Raw genomic sequence first — 27,517 nt, forward strand, 5'->3', positions numbered from 1 at the left:
AAGCAATGTCACTCTGAGATCCAGCCTGTGGATGAGGCGAAGCAATCAAAGACAATGATGATGAACAATTACACCATCTTTAAGCAAAATTAAAAATGCCCTTATGGAACCAAAAGTGTCCCCTCTAGAGATAAGTCTTAGTAGTCTTAAACAGAATGATCAACCGTAATTTCTAACTTTCTACGCTGTGCACCATGCTAACATGTTTGAACAGCCAAGCACTGAATAAGGATGTAAGTATTCTCCCTTCACATCTCTGATTTTTACTTTTTTAAAATGCTCATTGATGTCTAATATAATAAAAATGTGGTTAACTGTCAGCAACCACTTTCTCACAGTTCAACTGTCATATTTCATTATTCGTTCTCATCCCTAAACCTAATGCAGATTTAGGCAAATACATGAAGAGAAGAAGCTGTAAAAACTATATTGGAATGTAGCCATTGTTGGCTCTGGTTTATTGTTTCAGTTTGTCCTCACAAGTTCCACTTCCCATGCGTGTTTCCTTTTCCCTGCTCCACCTGTTTCATCACCTCACTTTTTTTTTTATCCAACTTTCTCTTTTCTCCAATATAATAATTATTATTCATTTTCTGATATATATTTTTTAAGATATTTTTAAATTATATGTCTGTACTTTTTTTTAAAAAGTAGAACTAGATGTTTATGGTATTACGCTTATCTTAAGTGTTTCAGTTTGATAGAAATATCAGTTCATTGGTGTACTGGGCTTGTGGGTGATTTGTAGATGTGAGAAGCCTTTGTAGATCAAACTCGAAGACTGCTCTGAATAAGTCGTGTGCATGTTTGATATGTATGTTTGTATGTATGTATGTATATGATATCTATGACTCAGTCTGAATGCATGGAAGCCAAACATGTTTATCATAAAGCTGTAGTTTAAGCATTGCGTGACTGCTATAGTAACTTCTGTCAATAGCACTCTACTTACTAATGCTCGCAACTCCCACCTGAACATACACGTTATGGTTTAACTCTGGGTAACTATGGATACCTCCCTGTGCATATGCCTGTATGTGGGTTTACTGGTCAGCAAAGATGTGTAGCATTGCTATACCTCACAGGGGGGTGAAGAGTTCTGAATGGTAATGATTTGGGATGCTGTGGCTTACGGTCAGAAAAGTCACTTTTTATTGCTACGATTGGTATTGATGGACTCAAAAACTTGCTGTGAATCTAACTTTGATGGTTTCATTTTTGTATATTAATGTAACTTTTTTTAAGGGTTTTATATTGTGTTGCTGTAACTAAGAGCCCCAATTGTGCACTTTGACAGAATCCTGTTAAATGTAGAATTAAGACAGTTATTTCTTTTCTTTGTTACTAAATGTTATTCGCTATCATGTGATGTATAGAATAGACAATCAAAAGGCCTGTCAGCTCCTCCTGTTGGCTTCTACCTGAGGTCCTAAGGTGACCTGACAAAAATGACACAAGGAGCAATGAAGAGGGAGAGTTGTTTTTTTTGTTTTTTAATTCACTGTCAGAATTGGACATCTGTTTGACAAAAACATGCAGATTTTTCAGGTTAAATAATCTACTAGGTGTGTTTTTAGACAAATCAGTTCTGTGTTCAGGCTTCAGTAGAAGTACAGACTGAGAAGCAAACATCCCCAGAGTTACACACGCTCCATGTCAGAGTAAACTATGATAAAGCAGGAGACCAGTGAGATGAGGATCAAGAAAATGGTAAAATTAAAGAAATATTAGTTAAATGAAGAGGAAGAAAGACTTTTGAGTGTGTGCATCTGTGATTTCACCAACTACTTACTCAAACAGGGACACAAACGTTTTCCTGTTATGTTGATTTATTTGATCTTTTTTTCTCTCTATTTTCCCCATTATTGGCTACGTAGTGACTTTCAGAGTCTCTGGGTTTAATAAGCCGAAACACTGTTCTTTAATTTCCTTTGATTTTCTTTTCTTTTTTTTTTTTTAACTTGTTATGATGAGTGTTAAGATTGTGTGTTGAGATATTTTAATACCAACATGAAAATAAAATGATGCAAATGTAACCCGGGAAAGCAGAACATTTAAAGGTTGATTAAAAGTTTCATATGAATGCAGGTAACAGCCAAAGTAAATTCAGTTCAGTCCTAAAGGTTATTAGGACTGTCCCTGCAAACTGTATGGATGTTTTAACCTGTTTATTGCTGCCCTGTTTGCCTTTGAGATAAAACAATTTGTGTGCAGTTAAATCTGATCCTTTTCATGTAAACCTTTGTTATTGCATGTATGATGTCATTGTTAAGCACCACTTTCTCCTGGTATGGTCTGTAATAAACTGCAAGAATAAATGAGAATTTTGTAAACTAAAGGAAGCTGAAATACAATGTTAACTTTTTGTAAAAGGGACTAAATAAAGTTTTTCTTTCAATATCAGTGTGTTTTCTTGTCTTGTGTCTAAGTGGTTTATGCATGCAATAATACAAATAAGTAAACATGGGATTAAGATACCAGAATTTCTCAAACAGAAGTTCCTCATATATTGAGATATTGTTTTAACTGCCAGTGTTATAGTACTTGATCATAATGAAGGAAGTGCCGTTATGTGGTTTATATTCATACCAATTTTTAATTAAAATAAACAAATCCAAGATGCAATAAAGAGTTAATAATAAAAAAAAATTAAAGGACTAAGATGGGAAGCACCAGTTGTGGTTGAAGTAATAAATAAAATCCATCCAAAGTGTGAGTGGATGTTCTCATTTAAAATCCTTGTATGCAAATGTAGCTGCATTATTTGCCTGCACACCAAATGGACCACAAATAGACCCCTGATTGGAGAAGAAAAATGCTTGCTGAACTTATTGAACCCACAACTTTGGTGCAACAGACATCAATGAAAATGCTACGAATTTTTGGCGAATCAACAAGAAACAAACTGCACTGTGCAGTCTGTCGCGGTCTGCTATGTGTGTGTGCTGGTGTTTTCAGTTCATTAAAGGATTAATCAATCATGCTGGTGATGTTTTAATGGCTTGTTGTGTTAATCGCAGACACATAGCACAAAACCAGCTATGTTATTTCAAGTAGGATTGAGCAACCAAAGCTACAGTAAACATACGTAATTCTTTATTTGTGTCTTTGGTGATTTGCAATAACTAAAGTTTTGATTTAATCAAAACAAAATGCTTCCCAGACATTTTACATAGACAGTATCAACATCTGAAATAAAGAAGAATGTAATTGCTACTTTTTACATAAGTGCATCATAAATTTAATGCACTTCTTTACATAGGTGCCTTAAATTTATGAACTTACAGTGTTGGAAAAGGCACAAGACCTTTTTTGAGCTATTAAAAAGTACTTAACGTGTTATAAACCCCATAAAAAGAAATGTGTGCAGAGCAGTAACATTTGGATAGTTTTCTTTTAAATGTCAAGATTTTCTTGCAATTTGTGGTAACGTTTGTGTTTATGAGTTGTCTTCAACTTGACAAAATAAATGACAGCCACACTTCGGCAGAGATCTGACAGCTAATAAAGTGTTGAGTGAAAAAGAAAACAAAACAAACAAGATCACATCAAGCACGTAGCCCTGATGCCATTCACGAGGACTCCAAAGCAGGCACTCCTGATATTGGCTCTGTTTAGTCTATACAACTGCACAACCTGAAAAGATAAAGCATCAGTCTTCACAGGCAAAACTAATGTGTGCATTGCTGTCTTTGTTTGGTGTTTTTTAAAGTAGTTGTTTCCTCCCCCCCCAAGTGAAAACCAAAACCTTCTGCCATGTTGTATAACATTTGGTTGCATGTCCTGTATGTAAAATGTTACTTAGGTAAAAAGAAATATCCAATTACACCATAATCAGTAGAATGACCAATATGCAAAAAGACATTTAATTTTATTATTATACCGTCAGTTATTTTGTTATTAGATGTTCTTGATACAGTATTATAAAAACAACATTGCTGTTGTTGGTTGAGATAACGTTCATCATGCTGACTAACAATTATTTTCATACAAGTGAATATGTTGACGGCCCTGCGATGGACTGGCGAGCTGTCCAGGGTGTACCCTGCCTGTCGCCCAAAGCCAGCTGGGATAGGCTCCAGCTTCCCCGCGACCCTGAATTGGATTAAGCGGTTTAGAAAATGAATGAATGAATGAATGAATGAATATGTTGACATATCCTGTTAAATTGATTCATTGTGTTGTTTGACATGAACATTGTGAAAACCAGCCATAGTGAGTGATAATTGCCCAGAAAATTGTTTCAGAATTCTTGTTTTGTCCAAACAAGAGTAAAAGCCCTCACCATGCTCATCACGTGCAGTTTAGAAAAAAATCCACATTTTTGCATTACTAGTATCTTTATTAGATTTTTTTTAAATGACCATATTTCCTTCTGAGAATAAATATCTAAGTGCATGTTATTTTTAAGTACTGAGACTGTAAAATAATATGTATATTATTTGAGTACCATTATTTCCTCACATTCCAAGGCACTTTAGTAATTAACTACATTTTTTAAACCCTGAAATGACTAAACAGAAAACTTTTGTGGCTTCAGTACTGTCAAGCTTAAGAGTTTCCACAGAATCCGAGAAGAAACAAGAGATTAGTGACGAATACCTGATAAGCTCCGAAGAATTTTGCGGTCATGGAGCCAAGATGAAGGAAGTATTCAGTTACTATCTGATTATGCAACACTTTAGACATCTTACCTCCACTTTTGCTTCCGAATAACTTACCTGGCTAGTTAGACAATACCTTGTCATCACATTTTTATGGCAATTATAAAAATGCTTCCTTTTCCTTTTGAAAGAAGAAAGAATGAAATTACTCAGCACCACAGATTTTGTACAACAGTGGCGCCTGGTGGTTATGTCGGGGAATTGTAAGGCTAACTGAAAACTATTTAGTTAGCTTAGTTGTCCACTTTGAGATTTAGCAATTTCCGAAATACGAGGTTTAGGTGAATACACAAAGATATATTCCATTGAGTTGAAACACACTGTCTTTTAAGGAAAGTTACTCTACAGCACAGATCATATCTGTAAGTCTGTATTTCATACCATTTCAATCGGTATATTAAAATGTGTGCTAATGTTAGCTGAATGGAGCGAGCAAGGATTGTCGCTAACGTGGTGGTGCTGCCGGCTGAGCGAACAGCAGACCTTATCTAATATAAAAGCTACGGGGTAAAGCACCGTTACATGTAAGACAAAAATTTGTTTTAATAGGTTAAAGTCGCTTATGGTTTTAAAGATTTGGCCAACAGTTTGAAACCACAATGCTGGGTGAAGGCAGTCTTGCAACCTTGTGGCTTGTTCGTGCTAAAGCTAGCTTAAGGCATTTAATATAAGTATGTGTTAACTTCAACTGCTACGCAGCTAATTGTTTGCTAATAACACACTATCAGTGTTTGGAAGCAGTTAGCAAGTTTTAACCATAATATAAATACACCCTTCCCGAAAATATTCTCTTTTACAGGAAACCATGTCAGGAGTTAAAAGGAAAATAGAGGATAATGATCCTGACTATGATGATATCTCGTTGGTCCAAAGTAGTAAGAGAAACAAAACAGCTGAACATAATGGTAAGTTATTACTCTGAGCCTCTGTCCACACACTTCCTTGGCATGTTTTGGTTAAAACCTGTGGTTATTCCTGTTCTTTGTTGTGTTATCAATCTTTTGCCAGCTCGAGAGGCAGCAGTACAGAAAATTGAAGCCATCATCAGGGAGCAGTTTTCCCTGGAAATGAAAAACAAAGAACATGAGATTGATGTAATAAGCCAGGTATTGAGATAATTTATTATTTCACTTTTTTGTATCCATAATGCAAAATACTCTGATTAATTTGTTTGTTTATACTTGAGTAGAGTATGTTTCTTTATTGTTTTGCAGCGTCTTAATGAAGCCAGGAGGATGATGGACAAGTTAAGGGCATGCATAGTGGCCAATTACTATGCCAATGCTGGATTGACAAAGCTCCCTGAGGTATAATCCCACATGGCTGGACACAGATAGCTGGCAGATGTGGTTTATTATTGCTGCAACAGATAATGTTTCCTCTGTTTCAGCATGCCTCCAAGAGTGACCCTGCTGTATTGAACCATCCAGCCATCCGCCGGTTCCTGGAGTCCCCATCTCGTTCCTCTTCCCCTCTCAACCAGGGCTCTGAGACTCCATCTCTGGTCCACTCAGAGTCTGAGTCGCTATCACAACAAGGAGAGAGTACTGAGAGAAACGGAGATGGATCATGGAGAGAGGACAGCAGCAGGCCGGAGCGCAGACCGGGACGCAACACAGGCAAAGTGAGTTTAACCTCACTGGAAATATAGGGCCATTGATCATTTGAAACATGTAAATTAGTATTATCTTTTTCCCCCAATCCCATTCTTTATTGTAGGACACATTTGGTGTGCCATCGTTGATGGCAGCAGAGCAAAGAGTTACCTACCTCTCAACTGGAGATGAAGCCTCTAGACTCTACGTAAAGAAGACAATTGTTGTGGGGAATGTGTCCAAGTATGGAACTAAACAAGCAAAGCATAAATTCTACTATCTCTATCATCTGTCTCACTCAGTGTGTTGTGAAGATGGTCTTTTTACTATAGTGGTTGGGAGCCTGTCAGGTAATAGTGTTTATGTAATAAGGAAAATGATCTCAATAGGGTTAAAAATGACTGTTTTGTAATATTACTGAAAATTTTTAAGAATAAGTAAAACCACTCTGTAAGTTAAAAGTTGCCAAGTGGCCAGAGCTTCAAGTTGGTATTTGTCTTAAAGGTGTTTTTGTAAGTGATTGATACAGCTCTTCTGTTTTTGCAGCACAAATCATGAACAGAAGCACTAAATTAAAGTATCGAATTCTGACAAGAAACATTGCCTAGATAGTAGTTTAAACTCAAGACAGCGATTTACTTCAGTTGTTGATGAAGATGACATGAATCTGAATGGTGGTAGTTTTTACATAGATGAACTGGTCTTGTGCAAGAGTTCTTTCAAGAGATGAGCCACAATTCAGTTTTGCTACAAGCCCAGTCTTGATAAAGGGAGAAATACCCTTTTACCTTCTTTCTTTCCCCCCTGGGCCACAGATCCAGATAACCGTCAGTTTATTGAGACCACTTTATTCATTGTGAGATGAAGGTTGGGTTTATACCTGGAAACTGACAAGACCTGTTTATGTTGTGTGCTGTTTATAAGGATGAAGAAATGTCCTGTATTTGTAATGTATTGGGAGTGCACAGATGCACATTATGAGAAGATTGTCAACAGTTAGTGAATTACAAAGTTTCTTTACCAGTTTAGTAAGTTTTTTCCTGAAATTATTTTCATTAAATGTAGTTTATGAGTTGTTTTCTGTGATCCATGTATCACAATTCCCCTTAGTCTTCCACTCTTCCAAATTTTATTCAGAGGTGTCAGAACAAATAAAAGGGAATAACTAGTCGTCATCCTTCCCCCTTTTGCCTGTGCTTGTTTTGCTACTCACAGAGAATTTAACTCCTCCTTCTCCAACCACCTTATTTCTTAATGTTATTCTTAATGTTCATCCGGGCTAAATCAACACTGCCACTGGCTGTTTTTCCTCTCTTTCTTCCTTTCAGGTACATTCCCCCTGATAAGCGGGAAGAGAATGATCAATCTACCCATAAGTGGATGGTGTATGTCAGAGGTTCCAGGAGAGAACCAAGCATCGACCACTTTGTGAAGAAAGTCTGGTTCTTTTTGCATCCCAGCTACAAGCCCAATGATCTAGTTGAAGTCAGGTTTGTGCCTGTACGACATTCTGCATATTCACAACAGAGTCATGCACACTTTATTAGAGATAGGAAGCACTCCTCCTCATGTGATAGAAGTTGGAGCTTTGTTGCTGTTTCACGTGGTTTACCTGAGGCTAAAGCAGAAAAAAGACAGGCAGGGACAAATTTGTTCCAATATGTTTGTTGTCTTAGTCTTGTGTTGCCCATAGACACAAAATTCACTTGTAACCTTATAAGTCAATAACTTGCCCCAGTTTGGTGAGTGAGAACACAAATAACCAAACTGAAGGAAGCAATATAACAATTCTGGATAATAGTTGTGTAAACTGGCACATGATTTATGACTTTTAGGTCAACCTGTAAGTTCAAAATCAGCATGTTGAGTTGGTAAATAGAAAGTTGAGGAAATCTTTAAATGAACAGCGCCCCCTTGTGCATGTTCAGTGTAGCTCTTCCGTTCTCATCTCATTATGAAACCCAATGTGTGCTTAACCCATCATTTGTTGATGTCTTTTAAGGTGCAGTGAGTCAGACTAGAAGGGAACACCAAGTTAACTAATTGTTGCCACACCTTTTACCTAATTCTGCTCTACCTTTGCCCACAGCACTAAGGTGTGCAGATAAGTGTTTTGCAATCAGTTTTTGAATCTTTAGAACTATCATGGCTTTAAAGTCTGAGTTTCAAGTTTTGGATATGATACTATTAAGAATGTCAGAGGATTTAAGTTTGCTTTTGGCTTTTGCATAAATGATCTCTTTTAACAGTCAGCAGTCATTATCCTGAGCTGTATCCTCTTTTCTGTTACAGCTGACAAAGTGCAGCAGCTCATAAGCTGCCCATGAATGACTCAAGTCTCCATTCTCGTTGAACTTTTATGCAGGCCTATATATAGCTATCTGCTGAATCTCAGTGCACCCTGAATCTAGATAAGGGGATGAATAAAAGTCAAAGAACTTCACTTACATGGTAAACTGAATAGACATGTACAGTCTAAGCACATATACCGTCAGAACTTCAAAGGGTCTGGATGAGATGAGTGTCCTACAAGTTATGGATTTTATGAGATTCTTACCTCACGCTTAGCCTGAAAACAGGGTGAGATTTCTTAAAGGCAACGTGAGGCTTGTTATATTTGTATTCTAATGATGTTTCATTGAAATGTGTCTATTTTCAGTGAGCCTCCCTTTCATTTAACACGTCGTGGTTGGGGGGAGTTCCCTGTGAGGATCCAGATCCACTTCAAAGATCCTCGCAACAAGCGTATTGACATTATCCACCAGTTAAAGGTCAGATCTCATTTTATTTATGGCATCTCCCAATAGTAAATAGACTCATGAGAAATGACAAAACGCTAAAAGGGTCGTGTCACATTGCTAGTTGGACCAAAGCAAAAGCAGTTTGGAAGATTTGCAATATTGCTGTAGATTGTTGTTCAGCACATTTATTGTGTAACTGTTTTGTGTTTTCCTGCAGCTGGACAGAACATACACAGGACTACAGACACTTGGGGCCGAAACTGTATGTTGTAAATGTCCTCTTTGCTTCTTGCTATGACTTTTCTTCACAGAGCTTTCCTCTGAAAGTTATATTTGTTCCAGGTGGTTGATGTGGAGCTTCATAGGGATTCTCTTGGGGAAAATTACATCCCTCAGCCATCTTCTTCGAAGGTGACTTACAGAGTAGCAAGCCCCATGTCATCCCTAACCCAGACTTATGGACGATCTACTTCTCCTGTTTCACTTGACTCCAGTGTTGACAAAGGTACACTAATACAAATATCTGTCCTTTAAATGTAAGCATAAAAATGGTTATTTTTAGCACTGCTGTTGTATATACCTTACTGTTTTTTAGGTGTTTTTTGATTTTGTGTTTTGTCCTCTTTTTTCTTTAAATTTTTTCTTATCTATGAGTTTTCATTATCGATAAAATTTAGATAATGCATCGAATTCTTTTTAAAAACACCTGATTCAACTGAACTGGATGCAACAACTTGTTGAGCTCTGGCCAGTTCATTTGAAAGTGGGGGAAATGTCTGAAACAAGCAGGTGTGCCAAACAGGGGTAGGGGTAGGCCAAAGTTGTTTACCCCTGTTTTAGACAGTATTTCTACACAGTTTCAGTAACAGGCAGCTGCATAATTTCTTATTGCATTCCACACTGGGACACTTCTTATTTATATCCAAGTCTTTGTTTATTCATTTGCATTTATCTTGAAAGTTAAAATGGAACTGATAACACGATCATCACTTGTGTGACTTTGTGCCAAGCCCAGTTGAAGTCGGAAGATACTTGTATTGTAATTTTCCTTTCTCTTCAGGTTTCATCAAAGCAGAGATGGGAAGGACTGCAGGCGCACATAGTTCAGGCCTCACCCCTGGTGAACGCACTCCAACGCGTCCCAAAGCTGGTGACAGAGTTACTCTTGGTTCCCATGGCAATTCTGCTTTCCAGCCCATCACAGCAAGCTGTAAAATAGTCCCACAAGGACAGCCGCCCAGTCCTGCTGAGTCTCCTGGGAAGTCGTTCCAACCCATTACCATGAGCTGTAAAATAGTTTCAGGTAAGGTTTTCCTGCCAGGAATGAATATTAATAAACTTGACATTAGTGTTTATTTCCTTTCCTTGTACCTGAGGTGAAATATGAAAACAACTGAGAAACATCACTGACATTAGACTATTTCAGTGCTTTAGTATTGATTTTGATGTCTCTTTAAATCCATTCTCATCCAGTCTTCTTGCTTTCTGAAGAAAAACACAGAAGATAAAAACTTCTGTTTTGAATTGCAAAATAAGTAATGACATTTTTAGAAAAAATGTAATTTAACTGTTAACAGATTAAGTTAATAGAAAATATCGTCCAAGTTTACCGTGTGCCACAAAGTTAACATATACTGAAAGGATTATACACCATGTGCGGATGTACTTTGTATTGTGTACAATGTCTCCCCAATATATGTGACTAAATGTTTAAAATGGTTTTATATATTAGGCAACGGGAGCGAATAAAGATAATACATATTTGATTTTCAAAATTTGCCTTTAAATGTATGCTTGTTAAAAGTCATCAGGGCTTGAGGAAATTTGTACTTCTACCTTTTTCCAATCCCTTTTTTTTTATTATTAACATCCTCAAAAGAATTTATTCCACTGAAAGCTGGTATATTTTCTTCCCCACAGGTTCACCAATCTCCACCCCAAGTCATTCTCCACTGCCCCGAACACCCACAACCTCCACCCCTGTTCACAGCAAGCAGAGCTCTTCCTCTGTTCTCAACAATCCTTATATTATAGTTGACAAACCTGGCCAGGTGGTTGGCATGGCTCCCACATCTGCTGCCTCCACAGGTACATGTCTCATCGTGTCAAAGTGCTGTTTTGAATTGGATGTGGACCTACTGCGAAATTGAGAATTGGAGTCTGAGCCAGCCTTAAAGAGCATAAAACTGGGTATAAGACTCTACAGTAGAACAATATCTACCAGATTACAATAAATCTTTTTGCATTTTTATAGCCAGTCTTTCATCTTCCTTCTCACCCTCCCCCTTTCTCATCTTATGACACAGTTACAATATGAAGTATGGTGAACCAGCATGATAGTTGTTGGATCAGAGGTAACTCGGGTGATCAAACTGATGAGTTTCATGGTCAGATTCAGAGGATATATGATTAGACTTTACACTCAAATTTAGTGTGTATTTTATATGTGCATGCTTCTTCAAAACGATGGTACAATATTTTGCGCAAAAACTATATTTTCTTCTGGAATTTAACTTGCCTGCAAAATGATAGCTTACTGTCAGGTGAAACTAAGCATTCTTGATATGTGCATCACTGCATCATGAACAGTGGGGGGCTTCCTAAATCATCACTATCATCACTATCATCTGTATCTCCCCACCTCTGATACATCTACTCACTTTACACCATGTTTTTCCCTACAATGCTCCATTACACCCCCTTATATACTCCCACACTTCCTCTACAAGTGCACAGCTTAACCACATCTGGCAACAGGACTGAAGTACTGAGAAATGATGTCTCACACACTGATGAGGCTGATTGTGGGTGTTGAGGCTGATTCACCGAACTTGGCATAATATTTCTTTTGTAATGCAGTGTATCCAGTACAAAACTTCAGCAGTACTTAGATCTACTTATAAATGCATTGCAGTTAAATTTTGATTTTTACCTCCCACTCAGCATAGCCCTGGCTCGAAACTGTTACCTTGTTACATGGTTGTGTGGAGAGGTTAAGAACTGAAGAGCACCTCGCAGGTCATATTCCCTACTTACTATGTTTTTTGTGTGTGACTTATTTCACAGGTAGTCCATCTGCCAAACAGGCTCAAGGGACTCGCTCTCCGGCACCCAAGGTTCACACTGGCACTTTACTCTCCTCAGGAGTGAAAGTGAGTCGGCAAAGTCATCCTCAAACATGAATTCTTATGAACTAAAACCATTCATTTTACTAAGCTGTCCTCCAGCTGTGAATATAGTCTTTACCATCAATATCTTAAACACAGCAGTGATATTAATAGTAGGCCAGGGTGCTATCTTCAGCAGATGTGAATGCCTTGGCAGCTTTTTAAATAGGACATCTATCCCAAGATGGGGGAGGGGGTGTGGGAAGCTTTGCAGAGAGAGCTGTACTTTTCACTTCCACACAAAATTTCTCAAAAGAATACTGTAAAAATGATCCCACTCCCACATGCACATTGTCTCTTTTCTTTCCTCAAAGAATTTGATGGTATTGCACCAAACATTTTCCTTTTCATGACTGATACCATCATTGGCTTTGTGGTTTCTCAGGTATATCTGCTGTAAACATCTGACATCTGCTATCTTATTAAAAGCCAGGGAAGATGGGGCATCTGTGATGAATTAATGATGATGCAGATTTTCTAAAATCAGTTTTAAGCAAAATATTGCTTGATGCTTCATTCTGAATGATCTGCTGAAAAATAATAAGCAGATTGTCATTAACATCATATTAATGATTTATGTTGATTTCCGTTTTCTTTTCAACTATAGAGTGAATCTTTCAACATAACACAGCTGCATTATCGACAACGTTTTATTTCGTGGCAGCAAGGCCGTTCTTACAGTTGCTCTCTCAATATTTTTTGTGCAGGTTATTATCAAGCAGGAGCCTGGGGAAGTTACAACACAGCAACAGCAGATGGTTTCCACAGTAACCAGCCAGCAGCAACCTGCTGCTACAGTGGCTCATCAGTATGTTGCAGTCAAGGGAGGTCACATGATCTCCATGTCAGCCCAGAAACAAACCGGAGGCGCCACAGGGTCCACAACTGGCAAGGTTAGACTTTTTTGGATATACTCAGTCATACCAATAACTTAGTGATATTAGGTATTTTTTACTTTCAAACTCTAACAATCAATAAACTTCATTTGGCTTCTTCTCTTTGTAGATGTTGGGGATTCCTGTTAGCTCAGCAGTTCAGTCATCTGTCAAACAGGTTGCCATTAGCAGTGGACAGATTCTGGTTGCCAAAGGCAACCCTTCTGTCTCAAAGGTGGTGGGTGGTAAACAAGTTTTGGCTCAGGGAGTCGCTAAAGCCATTGTAAGTGGAACCAGCAGCATCTCTGGTCAGCAAGCTGGTGCTAAGGCAGCTGGTGGCTCTGGTGGCAAGAGTGGAGGTCAGTTTACACAAACACACTTCATAGTCATGCTGTGACATTGGTTAAGTGTCACTCATTCTGTATATTTTTTTTCTTTAGTGATGGCTACCCTTCAACTCCCTGCAAACAACCTGGCCAGTCTGGCGAACTTGCCACCTGGAACAAAGCTCTATCTGACCACCAACAGTAAGAACCCATCAGGGAAGGGAAAGCTGCTTCTCATCCCACAGGGAGCTATCCTCCGAGCCTCCAGTGCAAGTGAGGAATATGAAAATTTTTTATTTTTAGACACACTGGTGCATTTTCTGATATTTGATATGGAACATAATGGTTGTCATTCTTCCTTAAAGCTGAGGTAGGCAATCTTGTTCAGAGACTTTTTTTTTTTACTCTGGGAGATGTGGTTCCTCGTCCTGAGAAGAGTCTATACATTTTGTTATCATGAACAAAAACAAATATAGTTAGACCCCTCAGTTTACTATAAATCTGTAAAAATTCTGATCCTTAAACCGTTCGGACCAAAAAGGAGTTGTCCATCTTTTAGTTTTACGTTTCTTCTCCCGGATCCCCTCCTCCTCCTCCCTCAGCGCATACCTGATTCCACACCCTGCATATAACTAGCGTGTGAGGATGAAAAGACAAAGTAGTAAAAAAGAAACTCAGAAGACCAACATGACTGAGAAAATGCAGGAAGGATTTTCCCGACCCGGCTCGGTTTATTTGCTTCCATCCGCTAAACAGTTGAGAAAGAGAATCGAAAAAGCTGTGAACTAGAAAAGTGCTCAGAGAGCGCAAACCTCCGCCAAGGTCTTTATAAAATTCCTGGATCCCAACGGTAATCCGGATCACCACCAAAATTCAATCAGTTCTTTATTTTCACATTTCCAACAAATCCTGAAAATTGAATAAAAATCCGTCTATAACCTTTTGAGTTATCTTGAACACAAACAGATGAACGCCGGTAAAAACATAACCTCCTTGGCGGAGGTAAGAAAAGCCTTGGATCACACAAGGAGCAAAACCAGAGGGGGAGGAGCCAAGACAGGGTGCTACTTTTAAATCTTGATAGCTCCCCAACATTACCTACCCCAGCTTCAAGCTTAAAGACTATTATTTCTTTATTTGGGTATTTTCATGTGGATTATTTCACAGTGGCTGAACCATATAAAATTACCAGGCTTTGTTTCATGATTTTACTTATTTGATACTACAGAGGCTTTGTGTTCGTATGAAGATAAAAAAAACAGGATTCTTTATCCGATTTGAGATTGATGTTCATGTGTCTACCTGGAATTTAGGTCAGCAGTCTCAGAGCAGCTCATCAGCAGGTCCAGGAGGCTCTCAGAACTCCTCTTCCTCCTCTTCGAGCAGCCTACCTTCTAACCTCTCATACACATCTTACATCCTTAAACAGACCCCACAGGTAGGTAGACACTATTTGTTCTCTGACAGTCGAGTGTAAAATGTGTCCATTAAATGTCTTTTGGGGGTGGCCTGTGTAAGAGTCGGCCCACAGTTGAAATTCCACTCTAGTTTCCTTCCACATTCCAGAAACATGCATTTTAGGGGGTATTTCTACATCCATCCTACATATGAGTTTGAGCGTAAGTTGTTGTTTGTCCCCCTGTTTTGACCCTGTGATATAGCCATTGGAATACACCCTAACCACCTGCAACCCTACATTGGAATAAATAGTATAATAAAATAAGGTATAGAAAATGGATGGATGTTTTTATGGGGATTGCACAGTGGTTTGGTATTTAGCACTATTTCTTCACAGTAACAAAGTTTACTGTTAAATTCCACTCCTGCTTCCCCCCAAAACCAGAAACATGCATGTTTATTAAATGGGTATTGTGGATTTGGTACAGTTTGTGCAGTTTTGTCTTTCTGTACTGACCCTGTGATGAACTTTCAGCCTGTTTAGGATGTCCCCTAATTCAACCCTGTAATGGCTGGGATAGACTCCAACCTCCTCACAACCTTGAACTCAGGAAAGAGTGGATAAAAAAAAAAAAAATAGATGGATTGAGTGGAAAAAGCACTTATCTATAGATTTCCATTTTTTGTTAGAGCATTAAGATTTAACTACCAGCATTTTTAAGAAGACATTATCAATTTAATTATGTTAACCAGTATTAGAAAAACAAATGTTCTGTTCTTTTTTTCTTTTTTTTTGTTCTAAAAATTGTTGACTTGTTCTCAGTTATACAGCGTACAGAATCGATCCAGCGCTCACCTTTGTAACAGTTCTAGTGCATTTGAGAAACAGCATTTATTGGAGGAACCTGTAGACATTTTCTTGATAAGAATGCTGCTTGATGCGTTTTGTAACTTCAGTGATTAAAGGGTGAACACAAACTTAATTGTGATTCATATTTAATATTTAATTGAATTCTTTTATACTATTTTAAAATGCATAAGAACATGGGATCTAGTGGTACATAATGTTAGAGGAAAAATTCTGTTGACAGAAAAACCTTTACGTATATGTTCACATAACGTAGCTGAACATAACCCGGCCAACTAATCTGCCCTGTTTTTTTTGTCAAATGCAAATTTGCTGTCCAGTGTAATTGTAAATTGCAGATGTTGATAATATGTGGTAATTTACTTGTAGCATAATACTAGTGACATGTTAATCTCATTACATCCCCATTGGCCTTGAATTTTAATGTAATTGTTGATTCCTCTGTCCTCAGCTGTCATGTTTATTTTTTGTATTTCTTATTTCTTTTTTTTTTGTTTTGTTTTTTGTCTTGTTTTTTTACCAGGGCACATTTCTGGTCGGCCAGCCAGCACAAGGGTCAGGAAAGCAGGGGGGTTCAGCAGGTCATTCAGCTTCATCTCCCGCATCTGCTACCCAGCAGGCTATTCGGGTGACTGCTGGGCAGAAGGCAGCCATCCTGGCTCATGTAAGTACAGGGAACTTGTCAAAGGTCAGGACTCCGTTGCAATCTCTTCAGTGTGGCCTTCTGATTTGTTTTAATAATTAGGCCCGAGCATGGAAGGTGGTCCGAAAGCCTTTTGAAATGCAAGCGTTTTTTTTTGTTCTTCTTTTTATGCTTATTCTCCTGTCAAAGGAATTGCCTTTTTGGAGACCTGAACATGCTCCCCCACTCCAGTGTGACCCATATCTGATTAGTTTCTGACAGAGTGAACAGCACCAGTCATATTGAGTCAGATATTTTCTAAACAGATTCAGGCCACTTTCAAATGTGGCACTGAATCTAATACATATCGTATTTTGTTAGGCACAACTTGATTTAGATAACCTGTCTCACTTTGTTAAGAGTTCATGAAATCTGTAACCATTCCTTTTCTGTCATTGACAGGTGGTGGCCAGCTCACAGGGAGCACAGCTAAAGCTGTCTGATGGCTCTGTTAAGACAGTAACGGCAACAGCAGCTGGCCACATGTCCAAACCTGGTACCACCACATTGAGGATGACAGGGGGAGTCATTACTGCAGCCAGCTCCACCCCTGTCAGCACGGCAACAGCATCCAGTCAACAACAGGCTAGTTACGCTGTCGTCCTTTTTTTTTTTTTTTTAAACTGTCTGACAGCTGCTCTTTAAGCCTTTTTGAAAATAGAAGGAACAGTTTTTTTTTTTAATGGAATTTCTTTTATTCACAACCTCTTTAAACAATTTTAATCAGGTGTATGGGAACTTCAAGCAATAGAAATTTAAAATTCTCAATGACAAAAGAACTTCATTGACTGTTTTTGTAAGATTTAAAATGTATTTTCATGACTTGCAGCACATTTAAATTTAATAAATATTTATACATATTTAAAAGGTCATAAATGACTAAAATGAAAATCATCTGTTTTGCCACAGCAACAAGATGACATATAAAACAGCAGAGATAATTAAGTGCAGTTCAAGGTTTGTGATGTATCTGTGAAAAAGAGCTGAGAGAATTTAAAGTGTTTAATGAGCCATAAATAATAATTACATTTTTAAAGTAAGCAGCTAAGCTTTATTAAGTGATAGAAACACAGAAAAACATTTCACAAAGGCTCAGACCAAATCTGTATATACTACAACACTAATAGAGTAAATAAATACTCAGGAGATGGTGAGATGGTGCAGCCTTTTGTAAAGACTGTGATAGAAAGTAACTCTTCTGTGTTTGAAAATTCCATAAAACCAGTGACCTGATCAGTGCAAATCACTCACAGAGTGGCACGGTAGTGAAAAAAAAAACGGACAGGTTGAAAACTGTAAAAATGCCTCAGCCGGGTGTTATACTTTTAAACTCCATTGTGTATGTAAATTTTAAGCGTATCTATCAGCACCCTACAAGATATCACTATGTACCCACTTCAGCACAATTCTACATGAATGTGATTTGAAATGATACTTTCCAATGTCAGCAAAGTTTCCAGTTGGGAATGTTCAGCTCTTGTAGGTCAATATGTTGAGGAGTTATTTCTTCACTGCAGAATGACTTGAGGTTTAAAATGTGATCATCATTTTTAAATCTACAAAAAAGGAGGATGCCAATTTCTAACCACTTGTCTCATCACTGCACTGCCTGCCATCTCACTGACATCATTTCATTTGGATACCATGTGGTTTTCTATCATAAAAAACGCAGTGTTTGAACATCAGCATGGTGGAGTTCTCCACAGTGAGTCTGCAGTACACGTTTGAATAACGTGAAATGCATGCTGAAAAGTTCAAAAGTTGAGTGTTTCTTATATTTCTTTTTGATTTTATGCTTCTGTGTTCATGCAGGCTGCTGATGGTGGGAAATCTGCTTCTCAGCACCCTTCGCTTCTTGTGGCAGCCAACCAAGCAGCAGTAATCAGTGCAGCCAAGAACGCCAGTGCCGCCGTCGCTGCCGGCAGTTTGTCGAAGACAGCTGTGGCCTCCTTGGTCAAAGGAGCAGGCAGCTCTACCACAATAACAAAGCCTGCTGTAGGCTCAACTGGGGCTGTAGTGACTGTTGCAAAGGGAATCACCAATATGCCTGTCATCAGCATGTCCAAAGGCGCAGGGGTGGGCAGTGTGGTGGGTGTACCAAAAAGTGGCGGCACATCATTAGTTTCTGCAGCATCATTAGTCAGTGGTGTGGCAGCTGGAGGAGGGAAGACAAGTGCTTCACTGTCAGGTAGGCAGAAGGAAATCACCTACATTCCACTGTTAAAAACACCTGAATGTGCACATGCTCGTACAGCACATGGTGCCGGTTCAGCTACAAACTGCTCTTTATATAGAACGCACTACGTTTCTGTCCAGGTACGCTGAAGATCCACTCTGCAGGTTCCAGCTCTCAACAGACCGTTTTGACCATTCCTGCCAACCAGCTTAAACAACTGGGTGTTGGTGCTGGGTCTGGTGGACTGCAGACCATATTCATGCCTGTTGGGAAAGGTAAGGTGTCTTTTTACAATCAGAAAGACAAGTGCTGAGGGATAAAAACTTTCCACTGGTTTGATGGCATATTGTGTTCATGGGAAAATGTTAAAATATTCTCACATAACTTTCAGTAGGAAGACGTAAGTTCACAGATATATTTTGTAGTTGTGAACTGGGTTCATTTTTCAAATTATATTTAATAATTTGAGGAAAATATTCAAGCATGTCAGTTTCTTATCTTTCTGTGCAAACTACTTTATGTCCATCCTCCCCTCTCATGTTACATTCAGCGCTGATGCATGTTTACTGAATGGGCAATTGATCCATCAAGGTGTGTTTTCTCTCTGTATAGTAGTGAATAAAGGCCCAGTCTCCAGTACTCCATCCTTCTCCTCTTCCACAACCCCTGGAGCAGCTGGAGCTGGAGCCTCCCCAAGTCCTGCCAGCCAGGTCCCCCCCTCCCTTGTCCTGCCTTTGGCACAAGGTGAGAGGGGTTCATCCTCACTCCAGCCTTTCTCCTCCATTAGTCGTCTATTTTCATGTTTGAGTTTTCAGTGTGAGGTATAATTAGTAGCAATGACCAAATGAATACATTTTTATATACCTTAAGTTGACAAATGAACAATTTTAATACAAAAAAATAATTTAATAATTTACACACATGTTAATGGTGTTCATTATAAAGATTTAGTCCAATAAAATGTGATGTAATTTCTTTTCTTTCAACTTGTCCAGACAACAGAATGATTGTCTGACTTCTGTGTTGTGCTGAACAAATTTACACTTCTATTTCTTCCATATCTTTGGATATGAGGCTCCCCTTGATTCATAAATATGTTTCTGATTTTAGTATTTCTGCTTTTAACTGCTGGATGTGATACAAATGTTAGTTTAGAAAAAGCCTGCCTGGTCCATGTTGCTGTCCCGAATTACACTGCTTCCATATACCTTCATCTCATATCACGGCCCGCCACTCCCCAGTATAAATGAATAAAATGTGATTTATTTTAATTGATCTTTCTTCCTTATTTGCTTTTCTGTTGTTACAGTGAAAACAGAACCAGGTGCTGGTACAGCTGTCACCGCAGGTCCTTCCCCCCCAGTGACTGCCCCTGCTCTCACCTCTGCCCAAGTTGCCTCTGCTGCTACCTCAGTTAAGCAGGAGCAGTGTGCAGATAACACTGCACACGACCTCATTAAGTAAGAACAAGGAATATTTATGGTACTTCTGTTGCTTGGACTGCACAAAAATAATCCGTTCTAATGTAGAGTTTAGATTAAACATTTATTTGGAAGAAAATCAACAATAGTTTTAACTTAAGCTCGCTCCAGTAGTCCACAGAGGAGCTCTTTTTTTTTTTAACTTAAAAGTATTTGTTATTGAAAAAGAAGTCAATTATTTGGCTAGTACAAGTCTTTTAATGAGGGTTTTCAGGGAAAACTTCTTCTGCCAGCAATGAGTGTTTTTCCCCCTTTTTTTTTCTCAGTACTGAGCACATAGAAACCATGATGCAGCTGCTGACAGCGGTAGTCAAGAAGTTCCCTCTCATTGTACCAGATAAGAGTAAGTAGGCATACCATTTGTATCATCTTCATGCCGTGATTATGTTCATTAATTCTACTGTGACTTTTACATTTTTTTTTTTATCAGACAAAAAGTATTTTTAGACAGTAGCTGGTTTTTTCTTTGACATGTTTTGACTGTCCCTTCATTTGTCCTCAGAAATGTCATCCAGGGTCCATTGTGATGTGTCCTTATTAGCTGGTGGTTAGAGACAAACAAACAAAAACTTTGTCTGATTTTAAAAAAAGAAAAAAGAAGGGATTTTCATTTTTAAAAACTGCATCAAAAGTCTGAGAATTCATACACAGAGTTTTGTCAAGCTTCTTTGCATTGTCTTCATCTTTCTTTTAGCCGAAGACTCCCATCCATTCTGTGCCTCCTCAACAGAGCAGTATTATTCTTGGAATATTGGCAAGCGTAGAGCATCAGAGGTAACTTGTCCATCTGTGTGCTTCTTGATCCCTAGAAAATCCAATTCAGGATAGTCTTTTTAAATCATGCCAAGGTGTAAATGCAGCACTGTTCCCTCAGTTTAATATGTAATTTAACCTTACTTGCAGACTCTCTCCAGTTTCCAGATTTAGGGCATCTGTGATGTTGGTAATAATATGCAATGTGTGCACTTTTTTTATCTGTGTAATCTGTCTTTGAGCTGCATCCCACTCCAAAAGCTTTCTGCTTGCCTCAAGTCTTTCTCTCAGGTCAGAGAGAAAGACTCTTTGCCTGGTCATCTCTTTCTAATGGGTTCATCAATAGCTCATACAAGCCAGCCTGTGTCTGCTCTCCTTTTTTTCCCAGACAAGCCTCGATGTGGACATTTATACCTACATATTACTGATTTACTTTACTTGGACAACAGAAATCTGAAATCATGTCACTATACAAGCTGAGCATGTTGGAATGGAGGCTATAAGAGAGTGTAGCATCAGAGACTGTGTGCACACATTTCTGAAAATCGCTGAATACATTTTAACTACGTCAATCTTTGGAGGTTTCATTGAAGCTTCATTTAATAGATTGTATTTCTCTGTGAAGCTTCAGCGAGCGGTTGCAGTGAAGCGGGTTGTCCAGGACGTTTTGGACCTATCACCCCGCCTGCAGGCCCTCACACCCCCAAAGACCAGAGAGGTGGTGCAGTGGTGCCGACAGAGGGGCTACACACCTCCTGATCCTGAGCCCCAACACAAGAATGATGACGAGTCCATCGAAGACATCCTCACACAAATAGATAATGAGCCTGGTGCGTTGATTGTTGAACTTGTCAAATGTATTTATTATTATTTTTCCATTGTTTGCATTTTGGGGGGCAGATTTTCAACAAGAAAAGTAACTTCGGCTTGGTTTTGCTATTTCACTCTTTGTTTTCAGCAGCTTCCTGTGGATCAATATTTCCTCTTCAGCTATGCATGTGTGGGTGTATTGCTTCTGTACTTACCACTTGATCCAGCATTGTTTGCTGTTTAGTTGTGTGTGAGTGTGGCTAGTGTGCAGCTTTGTTGCTTTTTGTTCAAATGCACTTGCATTCATAGTGAGTTCTCATTAATTCTGTCTTTTGTCTCTAAAAGGTGAAGGACTGCCACTTAGCTCAGTGAGTCACTCATCTGAGCCAGACAGCACAATAATCTTTTTGTTCTGCTCGTCTCCCTCCGTGTTGAACAAATATGTTGATTTATAATTATCAATTTGTTGAACTGGTAAATTGAGCCTGTAATTTATGAATCTCTTTCCCCTTTTCCATTGTTGCTTAAAATAATGGTGTGGTTCTTCATGCTTTGCTACTGCTTAGTTCAACGGTATGTTAAATATACATCTTCCCCCAGAATGCCCGTCCACACTGAGCAGCTGCGAGGAGCTGGTACTGCGTCTGGAGCAAATGCAAGCTCTGCTGAAGACTGAGCCTGAGGAGCCAGATGACGAAATAATTGACATTGTCACAGTGACCCCACCCTGCCAGAAACTGGAGGTCAAAGAAGAAGAGCAAGAAACAGATGCAGAGCCAAAGTTCTTCCTGGGCCCCTGCCCGTCTTCTCAGTTTGTCAGTGAAACAGCTCAGCAGGTCAGGAACCCCTCATGGAACTGAGGATGTAGAGGCAGGCGATAAATTCAACTAACGATCATCTGCTATTTTACTGTTTTTATTTAGTGAAGTAGCTCCAACCTTTTCCTTGTCATATGATGACCCTTCTGTCTCTTTCAGATCGGGGTAACCTTTCAGCCAGTGGAGGTGGAGAAGAATGTGTTTGCTCCAGTCGTTGAAGCGATGATTCTGAAGGTCAGTCTTACACAAGACCAGGGGCCTCATTTATAAAGCTGGGGTACATACAAAAACCAGCATCTGCCAGTTATAGTTTACTTTTGGGATTTATAAGAACAAAACTGGCGGGAGACTGACCCTATCTCCGTGGTAACTCTGACCCTGCCAAAAGCACAAAATGTAGAGAAACATGAAACTGGGGCACTGAGAAACTGAGCAGAAGAATAATACAAAAAACCTTTCTGTGAAATATCATTTGTGAAAAATCAAATATCTCCTTTCACATTATATATTAAAGGCATTTGCAAACATGAATAAAGAGGCATATTTGATGTTGATAATTTTAGAAATGCTTGTGCTCACGCGCTGGAAAAAAACCAAAACAGCAGAAACAGAGATACTACTAATAAGAACCTCAACCACTAAATAATGTCAACTTGAAACAGAACTTTAGTCCGTTCACAAAGCTAAATAATGCAGCGAACAGCATCTGAAATCTGTCGTGCAAATCAAGTTAGGAAAAAAAAATAACAATGTCAATGTAGCTGTTCAGAAAATGAAGTGGTGGTTGGATATAAAAAAAGCACTTGCATCCCAAAGCATAAATATGCTCATTGGCTAGTCTGGCACTGCTTGAGGACCTGCCGCATGGCAGACTCTGGACTTATTGTATTTTCAGAAACTAGCAAAGCTTATTGGCTCTTGAAGATGAATGGCTTATGAGTGAAGTCAGTAGCCTCACCCTCTCCAACCTACAGCGGCAACACTGCCGACCCAGCTGGAACACCCAGGAACAAAGAAATGTTTTTTAGCGCTATTTAAATCTCAGTTGTGTCAGTAAATGTTAATTTTATAATTTGAAACAAAAATAAATTACCTGCATCGTCTGGTGCCTGTGGTGTGTCTGTAACCTCATCTACTTCCATCACAACTCCATCAGGAGGGGCTTGCCAGCTGCCCTGACACAGTGTTGACACATCTACCACCCGCTTCCACGCCTCTGACTTTCTGGCACTGGTCATGCCCACACTGTGCCCATCAAAGAAAGTCTTACATTTTGCAACATGGTCCATCGTGATTTTAAAATCACATTTAGAAAAAATTCGGTCTCTTCACTCTTTTCCACTCCTGCGCCATCATGGGGATAATATCAATGAATATTTATCAAGTGTTCACCTAACCTTTTATAGCAAGTGTAGCGGTGGGGCAAGGCGCTCCTCTCACATACGCCAGCTTTAAAGTGGTTTCTGATTTATAAATGAAACGGGCCCTTGATGTGCTGTTTTATAAATATGGAGAATTTTGTATGCTGCAGTTTCTTTTTTTGTCCAGTGTACATGACCTGTACTGGAAATGTGGTCTGAAAATGATACAAAATTAAAGAATCAATTTACTGTCATTGATATAAGTATATAATACTTATATAATTATTAAGTAAGTATTAAGTAGTATTGAATAGTGAAGAAACACTGTAGCATAAATTCATGGATTTCTCTATAAACACTTTATACTTATACTTCATTGTGCATTTTATTGTGCTCTGAGGACAATGCTGGGCTTTGATGTGAGTGATGACTTGATATGTCTTTACTGCAGGCCACACAACAGTTTGCCAGTGACATCCTGAGGGAAGCTCTGGCTGGGGCCCATGCCAAATCTCCTCCAAACAGGTCAGTTTTTTCCCCACCTCTCTGAACATGCACCCTACTTAGTGCTCCATTTTCTTACTTTGATAATTATACTTCAGACTTGTCCAGCCCACCATTTTCTTACTCTGATGGCAACAATTATTTTTACCTATTTGATCATGATTGACATTAGCGTTACTTGTTTGACTTATAAAAGAAAATTAACCAAAGACAGATGGGACTTTTGTAATCTGAAATGAAAAGATGACAAAAAAACTACCATATATCATCTTTCCTCGTGTTTGTGATAACCACAGTAACAATATAGTGTATTTTACTCTGACTTTTAGGGCTCCGAGAGAGATCACAACCATGAATATCCACCAGGCAGTCAGTAGCATCCCCTCCTGTGACTTCCTCACCAACACACATATGGGCTACCTGATTAAGGACAACTAAAGTGAAACAAGATCTGGACATTGACTAGTTACTAAAACGCTTGGAGTGATGGTGACATCTGAACTACTGGCCACAACAAAAAAGACAAAGAAGTGACGGCTCAACTGTGTGAATATTAGCACACGCATGTAATTCCATTGCCTCAGGTTGCACAGTGATAACTTATGTACTGTATTCATTAACTTTATTGCAGAATGGCTCAGTTTGCTTTTGGAAGCAGCTGTTAAGCAGCAAAATAATAAATGTTTTTAATGCTGTGGGTATTTTGTCACATTTTGCTCCTAATCCTTCAAAAGAAGCTGCATCATGGAGCTGGCATTGTTTGATGTAGAGAGACACATGTACTCTTTTGTACCATATAACAAGATTATTTTAGCATTTATATGTTTACTGCCAGACACCAGCTTTTTGGAAAAATGAAGCATAATGAAGGAACCATCCTGCTGCTGAGTCTCAACAATTCAGTGGGTTCTGCTGAGAAAACTCTTCTAATTTACAGCCGTTTGGACACACTAATGATTATTTGTGTTTTAATAGTGGGTACTTTGTGCAAAGCAATCTGAGAAGCACTTCCAAAGGTATTGTTGCCATGACAACAAGTGATCATCAGTACAATCATCTTTTGATGCATTTTAGTGTTACCTAGCAGATAATTGTGGATTTTGTGATACAAACGTGCAGGAAGCAACTCTTTCTCTATGGACCTCCACAAGAGGTGACGGAGTGTATTTTTGTTATCTTGTTTCCCTTTTTAAAAAAATCTGACCAGCAAGACATGGGTCATAGTGTACTAAATGAATCATTGTGAATTCAAGGCACAGTCTTTTAAAATGTTTTGTGACATTTTTCTTGAGCAAGGCTTGCTGCCCTTTGAAGCGCTTTTAAAAATTCTTTGTTTCACAACCTTAATTATATCTATCATGTTATGTATTACCTAGATTATTTAACCACCACACTAAATCCACAAACAGGTTACACAAATGGTATTGATAATCTTGTTACAGAGTAATGCTACTTCTAGGAACCTGTTATGTCCTGGAAGTTATGTGAGAGAGACTGACACATACTCCCACCTAATCATTGTTGCAGGCAAAAGAACACAACAAAGGGCTTCAAGCTGTAAACTCAGCCTCTAAAATCCTTAAAGTTCAGTCCAATCAAGCATCTCTTGGAATGCACATGAATTAATCTGATCCATTGAAACCTCAGAATTGAACCTACAAGAGAAAATTATTATGGTGTTTACATCTTTCAGTAGTTGTGTTTGCGTCTCCATGGTTCACACCTTTTTGGCTGCATAATGCAGAACTACAGAGTATTAGGCTGGTTATATATATGTTCTGGCTGATTGATGATTATGACCAGTATATGTTTCCACACACTGTTTTGATTTTGTTTTTCTTTGTAGGTGGTGACATTAAATTGCAAACAGTGATAACCTAACAGGAGTGAGTGTGAATACAGGGTGCCGTGCCCATTGGAGATGGTGAACTTTAAAGTGAATGGTTATGTGTTCTGTCATATGAAGCAAATAAGATGTTGTGTTGGTAAGTAAGTGTAACATGGAACTTGCATTATGTTAATGTGTGTATGACTGGATGAATGCATGTGTTTGGGTTATGATGCTTGTTAAACCAAATCATATTGGTCTACAAGATACTTAAACATTGTGTTGTCATTTTTTATGTGAACCAAAATGAATTAATATTCTTATAATAAATTCAGAAAAATATTTCTGGGAAGCCAGACTTCTGTTGGTATTGTTTTTAAATAAACCTAGTCAGGATAAATGTCCTTAAGTGGACCAAACAAGTTAGAATTACAAGGCCTTGTCTCACTTTTGTTTTGTTTTTCTTTTTGTTTTTTTTTTATTATGGTCTTTTTTTTTTTTTTTAATTAAAAAGGGGGCTTGTTCTCACTTCATACACTTTGCAAAAATGTTTGTTTTAGTGTTCTATGTTGAGATCTTTGGTTCTGACATCTGTCTTATAGATCAGCTCTTGCCTGTATAATTGTCAGATTCTCCTGGAAGAATAATTGTCACAACTGCTGTCCACAAAATAATCCATACAAACTGTTGGCTCCAATTTGTAGCAGAATAAAACATTTAATCTGTTCAGTTCACTACCAGGAAAGAAGCTATAGATTATCAAAGAAATATTTTGTTGAATATGCAATTTTTTATGTTCCCCAGAAAGAACTGACAAAAACTACAACCAAATGCTGAACTTGTAATTTAGATATAAATCAATTAATTATGTTAACTCAAATTCATATGGTGGGGGTTTACACCCCACACTGAAATCAGGACTTTTGTCGCGCCGTGACCGGAAATACCAGGAAATGGTTTTTCCTTAATATTTTTGAGTTTATCTTTTTCTCATTTTATTATTGGCTTTTAACAGAACTGTCAATATCTTCATACAATCAAGACCAAAGGTCACAAAATACTTTGAAATTAGAATCATTGTAATAATACTGAAAGACAGGGAAGGGTTTGTCTGTGAAAGTGCTAAGAGCCTTGCTAGTAATCTTTTGTTATTCTGTCTACGTGATAAATTCGCTCTTTTTCTTTAACAACAGATTTACAAAAAGAGACCAAACAATGCATTTCTGAAAATGGTAAAGTAAATATCATCTAAATAAATAATTTTCAAACAGATTTCTAGCAACTTCATAGGGTATAGTAGCGCAATAAGCAGAAACCATTGGTGCAGACAACATAATGTACAGTAAAACAACAAACCAGTCGGCACACACACACAAACACAGCAGCCATTTTCTTGTGCGTCTATAACCAAATAAAACAAAAGAAGAGCTTGTCTCAAAACTATTCTGTTACATGCATATTCGTTTCCAT

General features: G+C 38.4%; 1 protein-coding gene across 1 annotated transcript; it reads left to right on the forward strand.

Annotated features, from left to right (window-relative positions):
• Positions 1-4,952: 4,952 nt before the first annotated feature.
• Positions 4,953-26,268, forward strand: yeats2 (YEATS domain containing 2). Its single transcript, XM_079244092.1, has 30 exons — positions 4,953-5,026; positions 5,464-5,569; positions 5,673-5,770; positions 5,879-5,971; positions 6,055-6,288; positions 6,384-6,502; positions 7,588-7,749; positions 8,919-9,030; positions 9,218-9,262; positions 9,343-9,505; positions 10,061-10,303; positions 10,921-11,088; positions 12,067-12,152; positions 12,875-13,060; positions 13,173-13,401; positions 13,483-13,641; positions 14,682-14,806; positions 16,158-16,298; positions 16,719-16,901; positions 18,129-18,504; positions 18,633-18,767; positions 19,105-19,236; positions 19,802-19,952; positions 20,240-20,316; positions 20,668-20,747; positions 21,352-21,556; positions 22,137-22,372; positions 22,514-22,588; positions 24,167-24,240; positions 24,549-26,268. Exons 2-30 carry the CDS (start codon positions 5,470-5,472, stop codon positions 24,655-24,657), a joined length of 4,296 nt encoding a protein of 1,431 aa, XP_079100218.1. The 5' UTR covers positions 4,953-5,026; positions 5,464-5,469; the 3' UTR covers positions 24,658-26,268.
• Positions 26,269-27,517: the final 1,249 nt, after the last annotated feature.

This window comes from Telmatherina bonti, assembly GCF_933228915.1.
Source record: "Telmatherina bonti genome assembly, chromosome: 7".
NCBI lineage: Eukaryota > Metazoa > Chordata > Actinopteri > Atheriniformes > Telmatherinidae > Telmatherina > Telmatherina bonti.

Bases quoted from the DNA above. Each gene is read 5' to 3' on its own strand.
- yeats2 (XM_079244092.1), top strand. From the start codon at position 5,470: ATGTCAGGAGTTAAAAGGAAAATAGAGGATAATGATCCTGACTATGAT. The intron at 9,263-9,342 runs GTATGTTGTAAA...TATTTGTTCCAG, and splicing joins AGACACTTGGGGCCGAAACT to GTGGTTGATGTGGAGCTTCA. The intron at 22,373-22,513 runs GTCAGGAACCCC...TGTCTCTTTCAG, and splicing joins TCAGTGAAACAGCTCAGCAG to ATCGGGGTAACCTTTCAGCC.